The following is a 19,107-nucleotide window of genomic DNA, read 5'->3' on the forward strand; positions in this document are numbered from 1 at the left end:
GTTGTTGTTATTTTGGTTTTAGGAGCATTAGCAACTAAGGCCATATTGCTCCGGGAATATGCAGTGGTCATTCCCTGACCTTTCCGCATCCTCCGTATTTGGTGGTGACGGGCTTGAACCCTAGTCTAATTAAGAAGTGTATGCTACGCACTGCTGCTCCTTCCCACCTGGCTATGGAGGCGCTGTACAACAACAACAACAGTAACAGTAACCAAAGAGCATTTCAAAATGCATAACTCATCATACCTTGTCACAAACAGAGTATCACGGTTGACAATCAAACCAGGTTTCACTTCTATTAGCAAAAAACAAGAAAGTACAATTACACTGGACAAAAGAGGATTTAAAAAAAATGTTGCCTGGTCTGACATATCCCAGTTCCTGCTGTTTCATACTGATGGAACAACAATACAGCAAAAGAACGTAAGTCCACAGACTCATCCTGGTAATGTGCTACATTACAAGGCCAGAATTTTACGAACTAGTTTCAGGAAATGAGCGGATTTTCTGTCTACTGAGGTGGCACCATATCCCAATTCAATTGAGCACTTGTGGGATGAGATGGAATGAACTCTCTGGAGTAGAGATCCACAACTACCCAAATTGCAAAAACTGTGTGAAGCAATTGAGTTAATGTGGACTACCATCCATGTGACATGCTTTGGCACCTATCCATGGCACAATGAATAGTTGTTCTGAGGGGTAAAGGACGACCTACTCACTATTAGCTATTTGTACCTACTAAAGTGGCCACCCAGTGTAATTTTATTTATTATTTTTTTTTTGAAAAATTGCATGGCTGTAACGGAATACTGTTCATAACAACACTTATAATAATAAGTATGCTGTGAATCTGAAGAAAGACTACATTTGCTTTCTAAAAAAATGCTTAACTAAATAACATTATAAAGGGATGTTAAAAAAAACAAAAAACACAATAATCATAACTCTTTAAATTATTTATCTTAATGATGATTAAGTGTTAGACAGTAAAATAATTTAATTATAAATAGATACTGAATATCTTTGATTACAAATAGATACTGTAGTTTTCGAGACAAATCGTGCCTCTTTTTCAACAGAAAAAAATTTTTCTGTTGAAAAAGAGGCACGATTTGTCTTGAAAGCTACAGTATCTATTTATAATCAAAGATATTCAGTATCTATTTATAATTAAATTATTTTACTGGCTAACAATTAATCATCATTTACCATGGATCCCAGTACAACAGGCCCATTTGTCCTCATATGTATCTTAATATACATCAAAATTTTGACAGTCCTTTTCAAAACAGTAACAAGTTGATCTAATCTACCACAACATTGTTGCATCCTCCAAAAAAAACAAAGGGAAAATCTATTCTTTGTCATAAAACTCAAGTCGCTTTTGATGCTTTGTTAATTTCACCAGTTTTTAAAATTTCAATTATATCCTCTTAATTTTCATTCTATGGCTAAATTAGTCAGTCTCAGATAAGTGTTGCATGGATTTCTCCCCCCCCCCCCCCCCCAAGTAACTTCGGTTTTTGCATTAGCAAAATAAGAAATCTAACCTTGAATATATGCAATTTGCAGACACAGTGCAGTGACACTGTTTTTTGCTAGTATTATATATAAACTCTTTTATGTAAACCCCTGGCTTGTTGTATACAGCAATGTGCTTTCTGTATATAATAAAGAGTTCTTCTATATATATATATAGGGTATTAACATCTAAGGCTATACTGCAATGTGCATCTTATATTTCTAATGTAAATTATTAGTAAATTAATAAGAGGAGTTTACCTCAATGTAGTACGTAGAACACTTCCGTATGGTACCCTCCAGAAGTATTACAGCTCTGATTCATACTATCTAATTTCTAATGTAAAATACGTTTATGTTTATGGGCTGATTGGCATCCCGTGCAGGCCGAAAAACACACGAAACTCTATATAATAGTATTAGCTAGTGCTAATACTATTGTGGAGGAAACTCCACTTTCTCCATCTGAGATTGGTTAACTACTATCTTGATTGAATAGGCCTTTAAGAATTCCTCCAACCTTCAATGGAATTCGAACCCAGACCTCTTCAAATGAGTGGCAAGTGGTGACACCACTGTAATCTCATGGAGAATTTGTAGTAATATCTCATAAACTTAGCTGTCTTTGGAGGAGGGGAGGAGAGACGATACTATTATTGGCATTAGCAGTAGAAAATGATGCAAGAAAGCAAGCTTATAGAGCATTGGCCAAAAAAAACCCGACACCTCCCATTTCACCTATTAATTACCTCCAATGGTTTATCTAGTTCTTCACTGAATTTATTTAAACTAACAACTTCAACAAAAGTTGGTTAAAGGCAAATTTCTGCACATCTATTCTGCAGCTGCCCTTCCTAAATTTGGATTTGTGTCCCCTCATGTGTGTGTGTGTGGTCTGAGCAAGAGGGAGAATCCCATCAGCACTGAGCTTACACAATCCATTCAAAGCCTTAAACATCTCAATCAGATCACCTCGCAGGTGCTGAGTTTTCAGATGCTGCAATTTGCAGAACTGGTCTTTTTTTTTTTTTTTCAGCTCCACATTCTTCCTAAAATGAGGCCTCCACACCTGTATGCAGTACTCAAAATGTGGCATGATCATTGCCTGATACAATGGAATAATCACCTCCTTATCCTTGCTAGCAAAATTTCTGCATATCATTGACAAAACCAGATGAGGCGCCTCTGTAGCCAGGTGGGCAGGAGCAGCAGTGCATAGCACACGCTTCTTGATTAGACTGGGGTTCAAGCCCGTGACCGCTAAATACGGAGGATGCAGAAAGGTCAGGGAATGACCACCGCATATCCCGGGGCAATATGGCCTTAGTTGCTAATGCTCCTAAAAAAAACAAAAAAACCCAAACCAGATGATCTGTCCTGGTAGCTTGTCTGAATTGCTCAGAGAATTTCATATTTGACTGCACAATTGTCCCTAGGTCATTTTCATTTTCCATTACCCTGACTGTAGTACCACATATTTGGTATGTTATTCTTACCTAGAAAGGTTTCAGTTCTGTAAATTGCAGCATCTTGAGACTAGGCACCTGCGGGAAGATCTGACTGAAGTGTTTAAAGAATTTCAACACTTCTGACTGAAGTGTTGAAATTCTTCCACTTGCTAAGACTACACACATGAGGGGCTATAAATTCAAGTTGAGGAAGGATGGTAGCAAGATAGATGTGTGAAAGTTTGCCTTCAGCCAGCGAGTGCTTGATTTTTGGAACAGACAAATTGTTGGAGGGTACAAACAGGTGAACTGTGCAGGGTTGGTTTTTTTTTTTTTTTTTTGATGTGAAAACATCTTTTGCAACACCTACTAAATTTCGGACTATAGTAAAACCGATTTGTCATGATTTTGTGACGCGGAAATGGCGTCTTCCGAATACGACGTACCAAATAAAAGTTTGCTAGCGTCATTAGCCGATATATGTACAGTGGACATGTTATAATTTAACATCATTTTCAGAAATGACGTACCAAATCAAAGTTAGCGTATTAGCCAATTTCACTGGCAGTCAGAATCAAGAACATTGTAGTTTTACTGAGCTGTCTAATCATAGTGAATATATCGCGCAAACGTTGAGCCCAGTAGTATGTCGAGTTTAGAATTGTCCTTAGGAAGGCCAAATTGTTTTCGATACAGCTGTTAATGTATTCTTTGGATTAAGCTTGCCTGCAGGTAACTTTAGTACCTTTACCTACGTATTTGAAAGCCACCGTCAAAGAGACAATTGTTCTCAATCTCATTATCGCTATGTAAAGGATATGATATGGAGTAACACTGCATCGGTTAGATCGTGTGAGCTTGCTCATTGCTATCATGAATGGAGGAGTTACACGAAATTCTCTCTGAATGTTCTGAATTATCCAAGATAAATTCTGAGAAAGGAGTTCCTCTGTGTGGTCACCGAACAGTAAGCTCTGCAGTACATTAGTTTCTCCTTTGGGCAATTCTAAGATATTTATCATTGCTCCACAACAACGTTTGCTGTTGGGCGATGAGCCTTTCCTCAATTGGAACAGCTTTGCTTGTCATTTTTAGCCAAATTAATTTCCATGTGACTGTCATCGAAGAATGACTGATCTATTGTAATTCGATACAATTGATAGAGAAACGTATTGACCAAAACTAGAAGCCATGGTTTAACCCTCGCTTTCTTAATAACCTGATCAAATAGCTTGACTTGTGTATTTTCTTGAATTTTGTATGCATGTTTATACAATGATCGTAGTCAATCTCCCTTGGCAAGTGATGGACTATCATGTTGATTGAAACAGGCACATTGATCACTTGGCCCAGAATGTCATATTGTCTGTATGCATGTCTCAGGCATCTTATTTGCATGAATGGTAGGCAAGGGAAAATAAGCCTCTCTAAAATAAGGGAGTGACAACTATATAATAATTATAAATTCATTTATTTTAAAAGTAAAATATAGTGTAAGGAACGTGTAGTAGCAGCTCTTAGAACTAGTTTAGAAGAAAGTTTAATTGACTGGGAAGCATCATTCAGATCTAGCAGAGGTATGTGAGCAAACTTAAAGATGGAAAATTGGATAGTGAGCTCTTTTTTTTTTTTTTTTAAGCCAGACTATTTTTTCTTGACTGTACACAGACCTTATCTGTGCACATATCCTAGAAAATTAAATTATTTTTCTTTAATATTCTAAGAAAGAACAGTAGAAACTAATAACAAAAAAAAAAAGAAGAAGAAGAATATTAATTGTTGGAAATTTAGCCGGTTACAACATGACATTTTAGGAAAATTTAGAAAGAAAGGTAAACCTAATAATAATGGCAGAAGGCCACTAGAATTTTGCACAAGCCAAGCAAAAAGCTATCCCCGAAGTTTATTGCAAGGAGCAAAGTAGAAAAGGATCAAGGTCTGAAACAGGTAGTTGAAGACACAAGGGAATATATAGACTGGAAGTGATCTTCATTTTTTCAATTGAGCAATTAAAAATGGTCATTAGCGACAAACATAAAGATAATAAAAAATCTTGCGCAAAATTTAAATAGCATTCCTATTACTAACATGACTTTTGATGAAAAATGGCAAAAATTTAAAATAACTTCAGCAGAAGCTGCAAAAGAGGCATTTAGGGAAAATGTAAAAACAGAAAATCCAGATCATAAAGTAACAAACCTAAGAAGCTGAGGTAGCCGTAAAAAGAAAACAAAAAATATTATATGAAATTTCTTGAAAACAAAATTTTCTACTAATAAATTCTGAATGGAATTTTAAAAAGTGAAAGAGGGCTAAGATGTGCATGAAAAGAACTTTTAGGTTCTTTTCATGCAAAAAAATTCATGGGAAGATTTTAGGAAACACATCAGCAAGATAGAAAATATTTTTATATTTAGTTAAAAATCTTGAAACATATCAAAAAACCATAACTAAGATGATCAAAAATAATAAGAGTGAAGTTAAAACAAAAGAGAGGTGTTTCAATAGTATGGGGTAAATACTCTAATGAAATGTTAAATAAAGCATGCTAAATAAATTACACACATTAACATGCATGTATACGTGTGTAATTTAATATTAATCATGTTTACTTTATTTAAAAAAAATAATAAAAAAAGGTGAAATATAAAGTAAACCAAGAATTTTACAAATACCCTTCATAAATAAATTGATCAAAAATTAGAATCTTTAAGAAATGAGAATTTTAATTAACCCTGAGTGATTTGTGCATGGTTAATTTGACCACAGCAATATTTAAGCAACTCATACTTTATCTAATCCAGTCATAAACAGCTGAAACTCCTAACAGCTGTTTTTGAAAAATTTTTCTTTGAATTCTCTGCTGAAAATTCCAGAAATGTCTGTTAATTATCAGACAATTACAAAAAAGAGTCATGACTAAGTTAAACCTAATTATATGCACATGTTAATTGGCATATGTCATGTACTGTTATTGATAGCAACTTTCTTTACTGCCACACGCTTTCTTCCAATTGGTAACATCCTCCTGGTTTAGTTAAATTGACATAGTGCTTCGTGATTCATGCAGTGAGTCTGCAGTGGTCAAAAAAAAATTTTAATTTCAAAAATTAATCAAAAATGTTTTTAATATAGAACATGGATTTTTCATAGTTGTGTTCAGAAAAGATTGAAAATATATGTGGCATAAAAAAAAATTAACAATTTTGAATTATTTTTTGCTGATTTTTCAAATCCACAGTTAAAATAAATTACACCAACAGACTGAAGCAATGTCACAACATATTATAAGTGAGGAAATATGAAAAAATCTTTGGACAAAACTAACATCCAATCAAAGGTAAGTGAAGAAAAATTAAAATGCCATGAGCATGTAGAAAGGATGGGAGAAGGAAATTAGCTAAACAGATGTCCAAAGCAAAAAATAAATATTAACAGGCCTAGAGCAGACCGAGAGGAAGGTGGAATGATGGTGTCAAGAAGTATAAAAATAAGGGCTTACTCTGGTTAGGGCTAAAAATCTAAATGTAAACAGAGAGCATGGAAAGAAACAGCAAATAGAAGGAGGTAGTCTACAAGGACTGATATATACTATCACAATGACTTGCAAATCCAGTAGATATAACAAATTTGGATGATAATGAGAGATTTCCATTATTTTTTAAAATTTATTTATGATCTTTTGAACAGTACTCATTAAAATTAAGATCTTTTAGGTTTTTTATTGCAGTAATCATTGAAATTTTATTATCTGTTGAACAGATTAAAGTTACATTCTACTGAATTCAAAATAAAATTCATCCATGAAAAATCACTAGATTTCATGTAATTTAAGAAATTATGAAAACTAATGATATAATTCACAAAACTAGTCACATGTCATAATGTAACACATACAGACACTAAACTGTTAAGTATGATGCAAACTGTAGTCTCTTTATTGCCATTCTTCAAGAAAATTAGCACTTGGGACATACCTGATAAATGTTCGCTCAGTACGAGCTCTACGTTTGCCTTCCTCTAACGTCTGATATTCTGTCCGACCACTGTTAACAAATAAGGAAAAAACACAACTAATCACAAAAGAGTAACAGCTTTTAAATCAGCCAAAAAAAAAAACAAAAAAAAAAAAAAAACAGAAAATAGGTTCTAAAACTAAACAGAACACTAAATAAGGTTAACAACAGCTAGAAAAATTATATTTTGGTCCATCTATGCAACTTATTAAAATGAACAATAATAACCTGCAAAATAAAGACAAAAAGAAAGATGAAAAACAGATGTATAGCAGTAAAGCTGGGGACTAAAAAATATATATATAATATGTTTTTAATATTGTACATTACCTGTACCGGAATCTGGAGCCAAGACTAAACAGTAAACGCTTTGAAGGAGGCCTTGGAACGTGGAGACGAAAAAACGTGTGATGTTCAACACAGGATTTCCAAAGATTTTTACAGGATCGATAACTGAGCATATTGAACCCAAGTAAGCTGTCATAATTTTCCATCTGCAAAATTAAGCGAAATTTCAAATAAACAGTTTTGTTGAAGAAATTCCTACAAAAAAATCATTAAATAATTCAATACTATCCACAGAAATAGCTATTTGACTTTTAAAGGGGATGATGCACTTTTTTTTATTTTATTTTATTTATTTATTTTTTTTTAACATAGCAATCACAGTTACATATTATTATTAGGTTTTGGCTGATTTTATCTCTATTTAAAAACTGCTGCAATTCTTTCTGCAACAATTACCCAATTACTATATATCTTACTATAAGTAACTGTAATTACCATGGAGCTGAACACAATGCCAACAAATTAAAAGAAAAAAATGCAATTATTATTACTCTACTTGTTTTTACACAGGCACCTTGATCCAAGAAGTAGTACTACAGTCTATATCATAAGCAAAATTTTATACTTGTAAATAACCACTTGTAAAAGTAAGTTAAAGTGTTAAAATAAGCAATAATCTGTTTATGTCAGGAAAAGGAACACCCTTTCTCCCCATCGAAAATAGTTTTGACACAAAACTGAGATTTAATCATCACATCGACAAACTCATTAGGCGGGCAGAGCACCTGAAATAGAGAGCGAAACAGCACCTGCATTATGTCTCAGACAAGGTCACAGCGAAAAAATATGTCAGAACCATCATATATACCTCCTGCTACTTTATGTAGCAGAAATCTGGGCATCAGCAGCACCCATGAACGCAAACCTATCTGGAGAGCGAAATACTAGCTCCTCAAGTGGGTAACCTACAAACGCAGGATGCCACCCCAAGCCCATATGACTGAAATAGCCCTGGCTCTGGGAATTCCCAGGCTGCCTCTCTCTCTCTCTCTCTCTCTCTCTCTCTCTCTCTCTCTCTCTCTCTCTCTCTCTCTCTGAAGAAAGAAAACTGGTAATCTAGGTAAAGATGCTGACCGATCTCACCACATTTCCTTCATTCTGGGATCTCTTGGCTGGAGAATTCCACCAGCTCAGCTCACAGCCATTCTAACAATTTGCCCTCTTCACTCACACCTCCACTTATCAAATCACTTCCTATCCTGCCAGATGCTTGGACAAATCCAGGACATCTATGCTGACCTAAAGAAATTTGCTGTTAACCGGCACTACAGAAACAGGATTCTAGTCCCCACACATCCCATGGCCTCCAATCACTCAGCGTAGACTGAAAGCATTGTCACAACCACTAGTCACATGCAAATTCATCCCAGGTTGCCTCCAGTAAGGAATAGTCAATGAAGGTCCAGACAGTCTGCAAAACGAAAAGCCTTCATTTCATCGCATCCAAGCCAGCAGGCCCTGCAATCACCACTTTAATACCCTGGTTAATTATTGAGCATACTGGGGAGGGAGGGAGGGAGCCAGGGATATGTGCATCAACTTCCTCTGTTCATGCTGTTCTCTCCCACAAACATGTCATTTTAATATTTTATGTAACATAATGTCATGTATATCATTGTATCATCTTATTTCATTTAACGTCTTATGTCATTTGATGTTATTTTATTTAATTGTTTAATGTTCTATTGCAATGTCCATAAAAGGACATTGCAATACTATTCAATCTTGTAATTGTTACAACTGAACATGGTGCAATAAAAGACTCTCTCTCACTCTCTTAAAATCAGTTATATTATGGAAGTTTGTGGTTATTTGATGTAGTATGTACAGTTAAGCCTAATGGTTTGTTTGTTTGTTATTTGGTTTTTAGGAGCATTAGCAACTAAGGCCATATTGCTCCGGGAATATGCGTTGGTCATTCCCTGACATTTCCGCATCCTCCGTATTTGGTGGTGACGGGCTCGAACCCCGGTCTAATCAAGAAGCGTGTGCTACGCACTGCTGCTCCTTCCCACCTGGCTATGGAGGCGCCAAGCCTAATGGCATCATTGTTAGTGTGCATAACAGAGATTACTACAATCATTTTCTAAACTGTTAAGTCTTACAGCATAAATTCTTTCATTAGCTGCTGGACCCAATACATTTCATTTTTTGGCTATAAGCATAGCATCCAACTTTTTACTTTCAAAAAGCTGGATTTCAGCATTTTTATGCAGGATGAAAACAGAAGATTTTTCAGAAAAAGCAGGAGGTTTTTTTAAAGTATACACAATGTGCTAGAAATTAAATTTCACTGAAAAAATAGATATATTTTATAATAAATACAGTAATGGGCTTGTTTACCAGTAGAGTACACTTTTAAACATTAGCTTACCTAACATTTTTCTGTGTATTTCTGTTTGGATATTTCATTAGACATCAGCTGATTTTGACTACTCAAGAAAGATACTTGAGAAAGACACTTCATTACCACCAAGTGCTCAATCTTGTCTTTAATACCCTTGTTACTCCAAGTTTTAGGCTTACCATAACAGGAGCATTATCGATACTAAGTGCCAGACAATTTTTTGAAGGAATTCCAGCTGGCAATAAGTGCTTTTGACTTAGTGGTATATATTATTTTTAATTACAAAAAGTCACCACAACAGAATATAGGTAGATTTTTTTAGAAATTCATGCAAAAAAATCCACTGTGCATGCAAAGTGCATTTCTGTAGCAATCAAAAATAAAATAATCCATTTTTCAGAGCCATCACTACCTCTTCTTTTTCTATCTGTGCAATTCATTAACAATGCAGCTGTTTTTATTATTCCAGAAATGTATCTTTTGCTATAGCATAGCTACTAATCATATATTTCTGTTGTTCAGAAATATATTTTACTATCATAAAATATTTCTGAACACACCTGCATGTCAGCACAACTCAGGAAGATTATGTTCTATGACAAAATATGAAACAAACATTCAGCATATATGACATCATCATCATCGCCATGATTGATTGATTGATTGATTTCACTGGTGCAAAAACGACTATGGTTATACTGTACCAAGAGCATCATCACCATGAAATGGAACATCTGTTTTTACATTTATTTCTATGCACTGCATGCTCATTAATGCTTATCTGTTTGCAAATGTCTAATTAAATTATGTTTCCCACTGCTTTAAATTGAAATATCACATCTAAATATGGTACATAAGTCAAACATGTTGTCTTATTCAGATTTTACAATACATGAAAGACCTTCTATATGTGTCTTCTGAAATTTTGCATCTTATTTCTTTGGCATCTTACTGAGAGGCATTGCTAGCTTTGTACCGCATGTCTGATCAAATATCACACATTACAGAGAAATTCACAATAATTCAATATTATTGTGAATTTCTATTTTGCAATGCAGACTACTCATAGTACACCTGATAGCCAATTCATTAAAAAAATAAGCAGAAATTCAAAATTTAAAAAAGAAAGAAAATAATTTTAATGTAGTTTTATTTTTTTTCTGTGAAAAGGAAAAGATGGAGAAACTGTTTGTCACCAACTACATTATGATGGTGAGATGAAGAAGGGTAAAATCAAGAAAAAAAGACAGTCTATTTTGTAAATCTAGAGTTGGCAGCTATGTCTGTGAAAATTGCAGCTATCAGTCTGTATTTTAAGAAAAGTTCTGATGGTTTACTGCTGATGAGAAATTTGAACATTTTTATTGGAAATTTAAGAAGGTACTTGAAATTTGCTCTATGATGTCAGAATTTTGTAAAACTATATTAAAAAAAAAAAAAAAAAAACAGATGGTGAAAGTGCTTTTGATTTATTTTAGACTTTTACAGATAGGTCATTTTTATATAAAAATACTAACAAATATATATTATAAAAAATACTAACAAATAAAATATGTAAAAACAAATATATCAAAGAGAAAAGGGGAAGAAAAAAAAAAACAGATACATCCTCTGTCAAGCATAAATGCAAGTAAAGCAGATTTCTTATAAACTAGACTAGGTTAAACTAGTGCTGTTTTGACTTTCTCAAGCAGCTAGTTTTGGTGGCTGTTCCTCCTTTAGTGTTTATTGGTAGTTGGCCCCATCATACTGACATTCCCTCTTCCTTGTACCTTTTTCCATTTATTGTATATCCTGATGGAATCTTTCTCTCTGCTCTTCACTTAAACTACTTACATTTCCCAGGATATAGTTGAAATGAGAGTGAAATAAGTATACCTTAACATTTATATTGCAACCTAATTTTCTGAACTTCTCCAGCATGTCATTCACGATTGTTCATAACCTGCATGTTTATTGTTTTCCAAAAATTTGTGCGCTACATTTTTAAATGCCAGTCCACGCTTCTCTTTCATTTTTGTTTGTGGATTATTCAAGCACAGAGTCTAGTAGCAGCTTGCAGATTTGAAGTTCAATAAAAATTCTTACTTTTATTTTTTTCATATGTGAGATGGGAATTTAGTGCAAACATACCTAAAACAATTTCCTTCTTTATTCAGGGTTTGGATGAACTGTTTTATTAAACCTAGCTTTATATGGAGAGGAGGTACATACTTTTAACTTTTTTTGAATGACTAGTAACTTGTCTTTAATGTTCAATGAATTCTGTGTCGGAATTTGTCTTGGTGGCCACACTTTCCTTTCCCAATTTTCACTTCTTACTTGACTATCACTCTCACACAGAAAGTAACACATTTCTGTTGTTTGAGTAGCAGACCAATAACTTTAAAATATCCACACACTAGCTAACTATGATCGTTGTAGTGAATTCTTTCCAAAAAAAAAAAAGTTAATATTTTCATAGTTTTCTTTTAAGTGTGCTGAATGTGCTACAGAGATGAATGCATACTCGTTTCCATTATAAAGGAGAACTCCACTGAGGTTTTGCATCAATGAGTCAATAAATAGCCTCCACTCTGTTGGTTGGTAGAAAATTCCAAAAAAGTTCATAATTGCAAGAATGTTGTAATATATCATTGAGCCTGCTTCAAGAAAAATGGGGAACTGATCCTTTTGCACAATGTCTATACCAAGAAGAGGCTGTTCCTGGGGTCAGCAGATGCTCGGATTTCAGTCTTAACCCTAAAAGCTCTACAGACCCTTTGAGTAGATTTAAATCTCTTGCAAGGTTGTCAGGTTCACTTTACATTAATAGCTGTGGTCAGAGTTGACCACAACAGTTTATATCCTCCTACAGATCACATGTGTCAGATTTGGGACACGATGGCATAAGTTCAAGGACAACTGGTGGAGATGGTACAGGTAGTTCAGGTCAATGGAGCACTGACCTTACAGCTAAGGTAATATTATTGGGGTACATGATGCTCTCATGTTATAACCTGCTACATATAGAGAACAAAAGTAACAGTCATTAACATGATCCCAAGGTTCCCTCCACAATGTAGAAATGGCAAATATCACAGCTTTCTGTTTACCACATTTCCACAAGCTCTCAACATATGGATGGCAAACTTTATGTGGAGCTCAACTTGGTAACCTAATTTAATTCCAAAATGTGTGGCATGTACATTTTCACATATATCCTTTTTTTTTTTTTTTTGGTAGAAGTTGTTGGTGCATTGGCTTCTGTGGCCATAATACACCTCCCAAGGTTTTTGCAGTACTTTGATCCAAGCCCGAGGCGGGATTCAAACCCGTGACCTTTGGGTTGCTAGGTAGGCACTTGACCCACCCGGCTAGCCCGGTCGGCTCACATATATCCTGCCTTTGTTTTGCCACAACATAGTTACCACAAATATAATAAAATATATAGCAACCCCAAAATAAATTATACACTTGGTGGGGTTGAATTAGTATTAATACTAGCAATGGCTACATGGTGTAAGGAAGCCTATGGCTTATGCTGCAGAAGCAAAAAAATAAATAAAATAAAATAAAATAATAATAAGAAATAAAAAAAATAACAATAATAACTAATAAAAGAAAAGGAAATAGACAGTCTATGCGTTTCCCTCTTCCTGCAGGTAACTATCCAGCTGACCTCTGACTTTCCCCAAACTGTCAGCCTCTACCACCCATCATGTAGGTAACTTATTCAGGTAATTTATAACTCGTTGGCTAAAATAAAACTTCCTGCAAACCAGGCTAACAGACTAAACATCTCTCCCTCATAACTTGAATTTATGCCCCCTAGTTCTGGAATCATATTAACTGTGAAAATTTCGTCCTCATTCATTTTACTTATGCCTCTCAGAGCCTTAAACACCTCAATCAAGTCTCCTCTAGGGTGCTTAGTTTCCAAGCTTTGCAACCCACATATTTGAAGCCTTTCCTCACACGTATGCCCTTTTGCCAATCTCAGACCGATTTACTACTACTACTACTACTACCACCACCCATCTTTGAACCCTTTCAAGAAGCTCAATGTCTTTCTTTATTTGCAGTCCCAAGTTTTCCAAGTGTGATCTAATAACAGCTTTATATAATGGGATTATGAGGTACTTGTCTCTACGGAGGATGCGTAAAGGTCAGGGAATGACCACCGCATATTCCCGGGCAATATGGCCTTAGTTGCTAATGCTCCTAAAAACCAAATAACAACTTATCTCTACTAGCAAATGTTCAATGAATCATCGATAGGACACCATGGGCCTTCCTTGCAACCTGTCTACAATGCTTGGAGAACTTCATGTGTGACAGTATCATAACACCCAAGTCCCATTCCTCCACTACTGGCTTTAGATCAACTCCACCTAGTGTGTAAGTTATTCTGGGGTTACTGTTCCCTAGGTGTAATACCTTACACTTTGCTGGATTAAAGCATAGCTGCCATTTTTCTGACCATCCCTTAAGTCTATCTAGGTCACTCTGAAGAAGCTCTGCAGTGATCATTAACTACTCTACCAATCTTTACATCATCGGAAAATTTAGACATCACACCCTCTATCCCTTCATCGATGTCACTTATGAAAATCAAAAACAACAGTGGTCCTAATACTGATCCTTGGGTAACTCCACTTCTCACATAAACCCAGTCTGAGGAATAACTATTTATCACAACCCTCTGTCACCCGTCCTGAAGTCATCCTGCTATCCATCTAAGGATTTTCCTTGTGATTCCAACCTGTTCCAGCTTATAAAGTAACCAGTCATGTGGGACTGAGTCAAATGCTTTGCTAAAATCCAAATAAACAATGTCGAAATTATTCTGTAAATCCAGCTCATGAGTGACCCTGTCAAAATAACTAACCAGATTTGTTAAACATAATTTTTCCTTTACAAAACCATGCTAAGATTCCTTCAAAATTCCATTTCTATCTAAATTATCCTGAATTTCATCCTTGATCACTGCCTCCGTGATTTTCCCTACTACTGAAGTTAGGCTGACCAGTTGGTAATTTTCCACTTCACCTCAGAACCTAAAAAACTTCTTTCCCACTTCACTCTTCGAACTTAAAAAATTAAACAATAGAGGAAGAAAGGAATCTGGAAGTTATGATACAGGCAGATAAGAAGTTTACTGAGCAGTATAAACAGGCAACCAGGAAAGCTCATGGTGTCCTATCAATGATTTGTTGAACATTATCCTGTAGAGATATACGGAGGTCATAATCCCACCGTATAAGGCAATTGTAAGACCACATTTGGAATATTGATCAAGCATGGAGACCTCATCTGAAAAAAGACATTGAGCTTCTTGAAAGAGTCCGAAGAAGGGTAACATGCATGGTAAGATTGGCAAAAGGGCAACCATACAAGGAAAGACCCCAATTATATGGGCTACAGATTATATGCAGCCAGGCACCTCAGAGATGACCTGATTGAAGTTTATACGGCTCTGAAAAGGGTTAATAAAATGAATGAAGGCAGAATTTTCACTGTTATAGAGAATTCCAGAATTAGGGTCCATAAATTCAAATTACAGGGAAAGAGGTTTGGACTAGATTGCAGGAAATTTTCTTTTAGCCAGCAAGCTGATTGTTAGAACAAGTTGCCTTTGCAGGTAGTTGAGGCTGACAGTTTGAATAAATTCAAAGGTCACCAGATAATTATGTATGTGAGGAGGGAAGCACATAATTTGTATTTTCTTGTATTTGTGCATGTGTGTGTGTGTGTGTATATGTGTCTGTCTATATATATATATATATATTTTTTTTTTTTTTTAATAAATACAGTGGAACTTTTCTATTACGAACTTCTATTTAACGAATTTCTCTATATTACGAATTTTTTCGCAAAACATTGCACCTTGAAACGAAATTACATGTAAAATTAACCCCATATAACGAAGTGTTAGTCTCTCTATAACGAATTTTTAAAAAAAAATTAGTAAAAGCATTTTTGAAGATTTTCAAGCATTTACTGCTAAACAGCCGCTCAAATATACTGCCTCCTTCCCTCCGAAATTTCGCATTAGCATCTGGAATTAAATAATCATCCTTTTAGTGAACACTTGTGGCCATTGATGCCCGTAGGAGGGTCTTTGTTTCATTTTTGTTACAGTTATTAAACCAAATAGGTTTTCTTAAAAGTGCTCGTAAACTTTACAATAAATAGGGTAGATTTGTAAATTGATGTTGGCTCAGGGGAAAGCGAAATTCGCTGCGGTAAACCTTTAGCATGCTGCGGCGGCAAGACATAGAATGCTACCATAGTCGGTTTTTAGTAACGCCTACTGAGTGACTTTTGCTTCTCACCTCAACTGTACCACGTGACCTTCATGTCAATCGTTATATGATATGTCCGTTCTCATCTAACTGGACCCCAAGTAGATAGTTTTCATGATTTTTTTTTTTTTCGTTCATCATCAATCACATAGGCTATATGCTCTTGTTTTTTTTGTTTTTTTTTCTGAAAAGTTACATACAGCATACGTTAATCATAAATTTTCTTTCGTGTATATATGAATGAAAGCAGAATGAAAGAAATTCACAAAGTCGTATATTTCTTCAAAGTGAGTGATACTGTTGAATTGGCAAGTGAACGTCATTGAGTAGGTAGTACAGTACTAAAAATTCACTATATGGCCAGTGCAGCAAAGTTTGCGGTGTTTGTATCGGCAAGAGCTGCAGTCTGGTAATTTTTACAATTGCGAAAACAATGTCGAAGAGAAAGTGTTTAAGTATTAATGATAAAGCAAAGATTGTTATGATATTGGCCAAGGTTTTAAGAAAAATGATGTTGCGGAGAAATATGGCATATCTGCAAGCAGTTTATCTACGATTTAAAAAAAATCGAGAATCAATTTTAAATGCAATTGAAGGAGGAGCAGACAAGAAGCGAATTAAGTTGTGTATATACGGAGATGTTGATAAAGCTGTTCTAAAATGGGTGCAAATGATACGTGAAAAGAATATCCCAATATCGGGCCTAATAATTAAACAACAAGCTCTGAAATTTGCACAGTCCCTTGGACATACAGAATTTAATGTGAGCACTGGGTGGCTAGATAAATTTATGAAGGGCCACAGAATTGTGGAAAAGGTTATTTGTGGAGAAAGTGTTAATGTAAGCGTAAGGATGTTGGAGGAACAATACCTTAAAGAAGATTTTGGAAGAATATGAGTGTAAGGATGTTTCTAATGCTGACGAAATGAGTTTATTCTTTAAATGTTTACCGAATAGAACACTTGCTTTTAAGGATGATAAATGTTTTGGCGGAAAACAAAGCAAAGAAAGAATCACTGTGCTAGTTGGGGCAAATATGACAGGAAGTGAAATATTAAGACTTTTAGTCGTCGGAATATCAAAAACCCAAGATGTTTTAGAGGCACAAAATCTTTGGAAGTAGTAGTAGTAGTAGTAGTGGCATGTGATGCAAGAAAGCAAGTGTATGAGCTTATGCAGCATCAGCCAAAAAAAAAAAAAAAAAAAAATCACACCATTGCCTCCAAATGCCTGTCCAGTTCCTCCTTAAATTTATTCAACCTAACAACTTCCACAACGACAGATGGAAGTTTGTTCCAGCAATTAACCACCCGCTGGCTAAAGGCAAATTTCTGCACATCTATTCTACATCTGTCTTTTCTTAATTTGAATTTATGCCCCCTTAGGTTCGTAATCTGAACAAGTGGAAGGATCCCATCAGAATTCAGCGTGCTCAACCCATTCAAGGCCTTATATACCTCAATCAGATCACCATGCAGGTGCCTAGTCTCCAGCCACTGCAATTTGCAGAACTTAAGCCTCTCTTGGTAAGTTAACTACACCTTTAATAAAAAAGCATGGATGACAAGTGATATTTTTGAAGAATGGATATTAAAACTAAACAAGCGTATAACAAAAGAAAAAAGGAAAATCGTGTTGGTAACTGACAACTGACTGGCACATCCTGCCAAACTTAAAAGTGCGAAGTTGTTTTTACCACCAAACGTAACGTCAAAACTCCAGCCAATGGACCAAGACATTATTAAAAATTTTAAATTTCATTATCGAAAGAGAATAATAATGAAGATTGTCAATGCGTTATCAGAAAATAGAAATGTGGAGGTTACAATTAACCTTAGAGATTGCATCTCTGAACTGGCAAAAATCAAAATTGTTTTTCGAAAGTGGGATTTGCATTGAATACAGAAGTCAAACAAGATGAACTGCCCCTTTCACAACTGAAAAACTTTTGTACATTATTAGAATCGTCTGGAAACATCAAAAATGAAATAACAATGGATAGTTATGTTTATGTAGATCACAGCAGAATATCCAAATGAAGATGAAATACTGCTGAACAGTGTTAGACGCGACCATGATCACGAAGAAATTAACGATGACGCTGAAGAGACGCATCAGAACAACCCGTAGAAAAGCCAACTCACGAAGAAATGATTAACGCTTTTAAAACGGTTCGTACGGGTCTACAGTTTGGTGAAAATGTTCCTGATAATGTTTTTAATGCTCTGAATAAATGTGAGGTTTTCTTTGAGAATCAGACAATTTTTTAAGTGTACTGTGCAAACGAAAATTGCAGATTTTTTTAATTTGTGATATTTACTGGCAAAAATTGTGTAAACGTAATTTAAATAAGTATGTTTTTGAAATAAAATACATTAAAAATAAATGTAGATTCGTTTTCATTTTCTAACTAGATAACAATTTCTAATAAAAAAGATTCTCTGTATAATGAAATTTCTCTATAATGAATTTTTTCGCCGGATTTATCGAATTCATTATAGGGAAGTTCGACTGTATATATATATATATATATTTTTTTTTTTTTTATTCAACAGTTGCATTTTGTTTTTTTTTTATGTAGTCAATTTAAAAGTAAACTTTATTAATTTAAATTTGAAAAAATTGAGTGTTTTAGTCTACTTATTTTTCCAATCGTTATTTTTGATATTAAGGTGTAAATCTATGGCAATCTGTTACGTAATAAGTAGTGAAATGCGACTTCAAATTTTAGGTTGTGGGCAAAAAAATTGGGAACCACTGTGCTGGATCAGCGTTTCCAAACTGAGGGTCCATCAACCAGGGGATCTGCGAAATGTTGGTCAACCATATATATACTATATATATAGTAGAAATAAATTGCAATACTCGAATTACATGTAAAAACTATTGAAAAGAACTGAAAGTAAAAATGTCAGGACGAATTAATGCCATCAGGATAGATTAAACATTACATACGCCTGCGAATATAAGTACTGTTTCTATATTTCTTTTTTTTTTTTTTTTTTTTTTTTTTTAACTATATAGCCAAATATTAGTGCACAACCATGGCCTAAAAAGGGAACCAAAATCCACCATAACTAGCAAAGTCATACTTAATCTAAAATTAACATAATACCAAATCAAGAGTATCATGATG

At 34.8% G+C, this 19,107-nt stretch overlaps 1 protein-coding gene across 1 annotated transcript in view; it reads right to left on the reverse strand.

Annotated features, from left to right (window-relative positions):
* Positions 1-19,107, reverse strand: part of Ptpmeg (protein tyrosine phosphatase Meg) — a 526,004-nt gene that overhangs the window by 224,712 nt on the left and 282,185 nt on the right. Inside the window, exons 12-13 of the mRNA XM_090379497.1 lie at positions 7,319-7,482; positions 6,950-7,018 (exon numbers count right to left, since the gene is read on the reverse strand). Of these exons, the coding sequence (XP_090235623.1) occupies positions 6,950-7,018; positions 7,319-7,482 (233 nt within the window). The remainder of the gene's footprint in view (positions 1-6,949; positions 7,019-7,318; positions 7,483-19,107) is intronic.

This window comes from Mastigoproctus giganteus, chromosome 1 (genome assembly GCF_048544385.1).
Source record: "Mastigoproctus giganteus isolate SK-2022 chromosome 1, ASM4854438v1, whole genome shotgun sequence".
Taxonomy (NCBI): Eukaryota; Metazoa; Arthropoda; class Arachnida; order Uropygi; family Thelyphonidae; genus Mastigoproctus; species Mastigoproctus giganteus.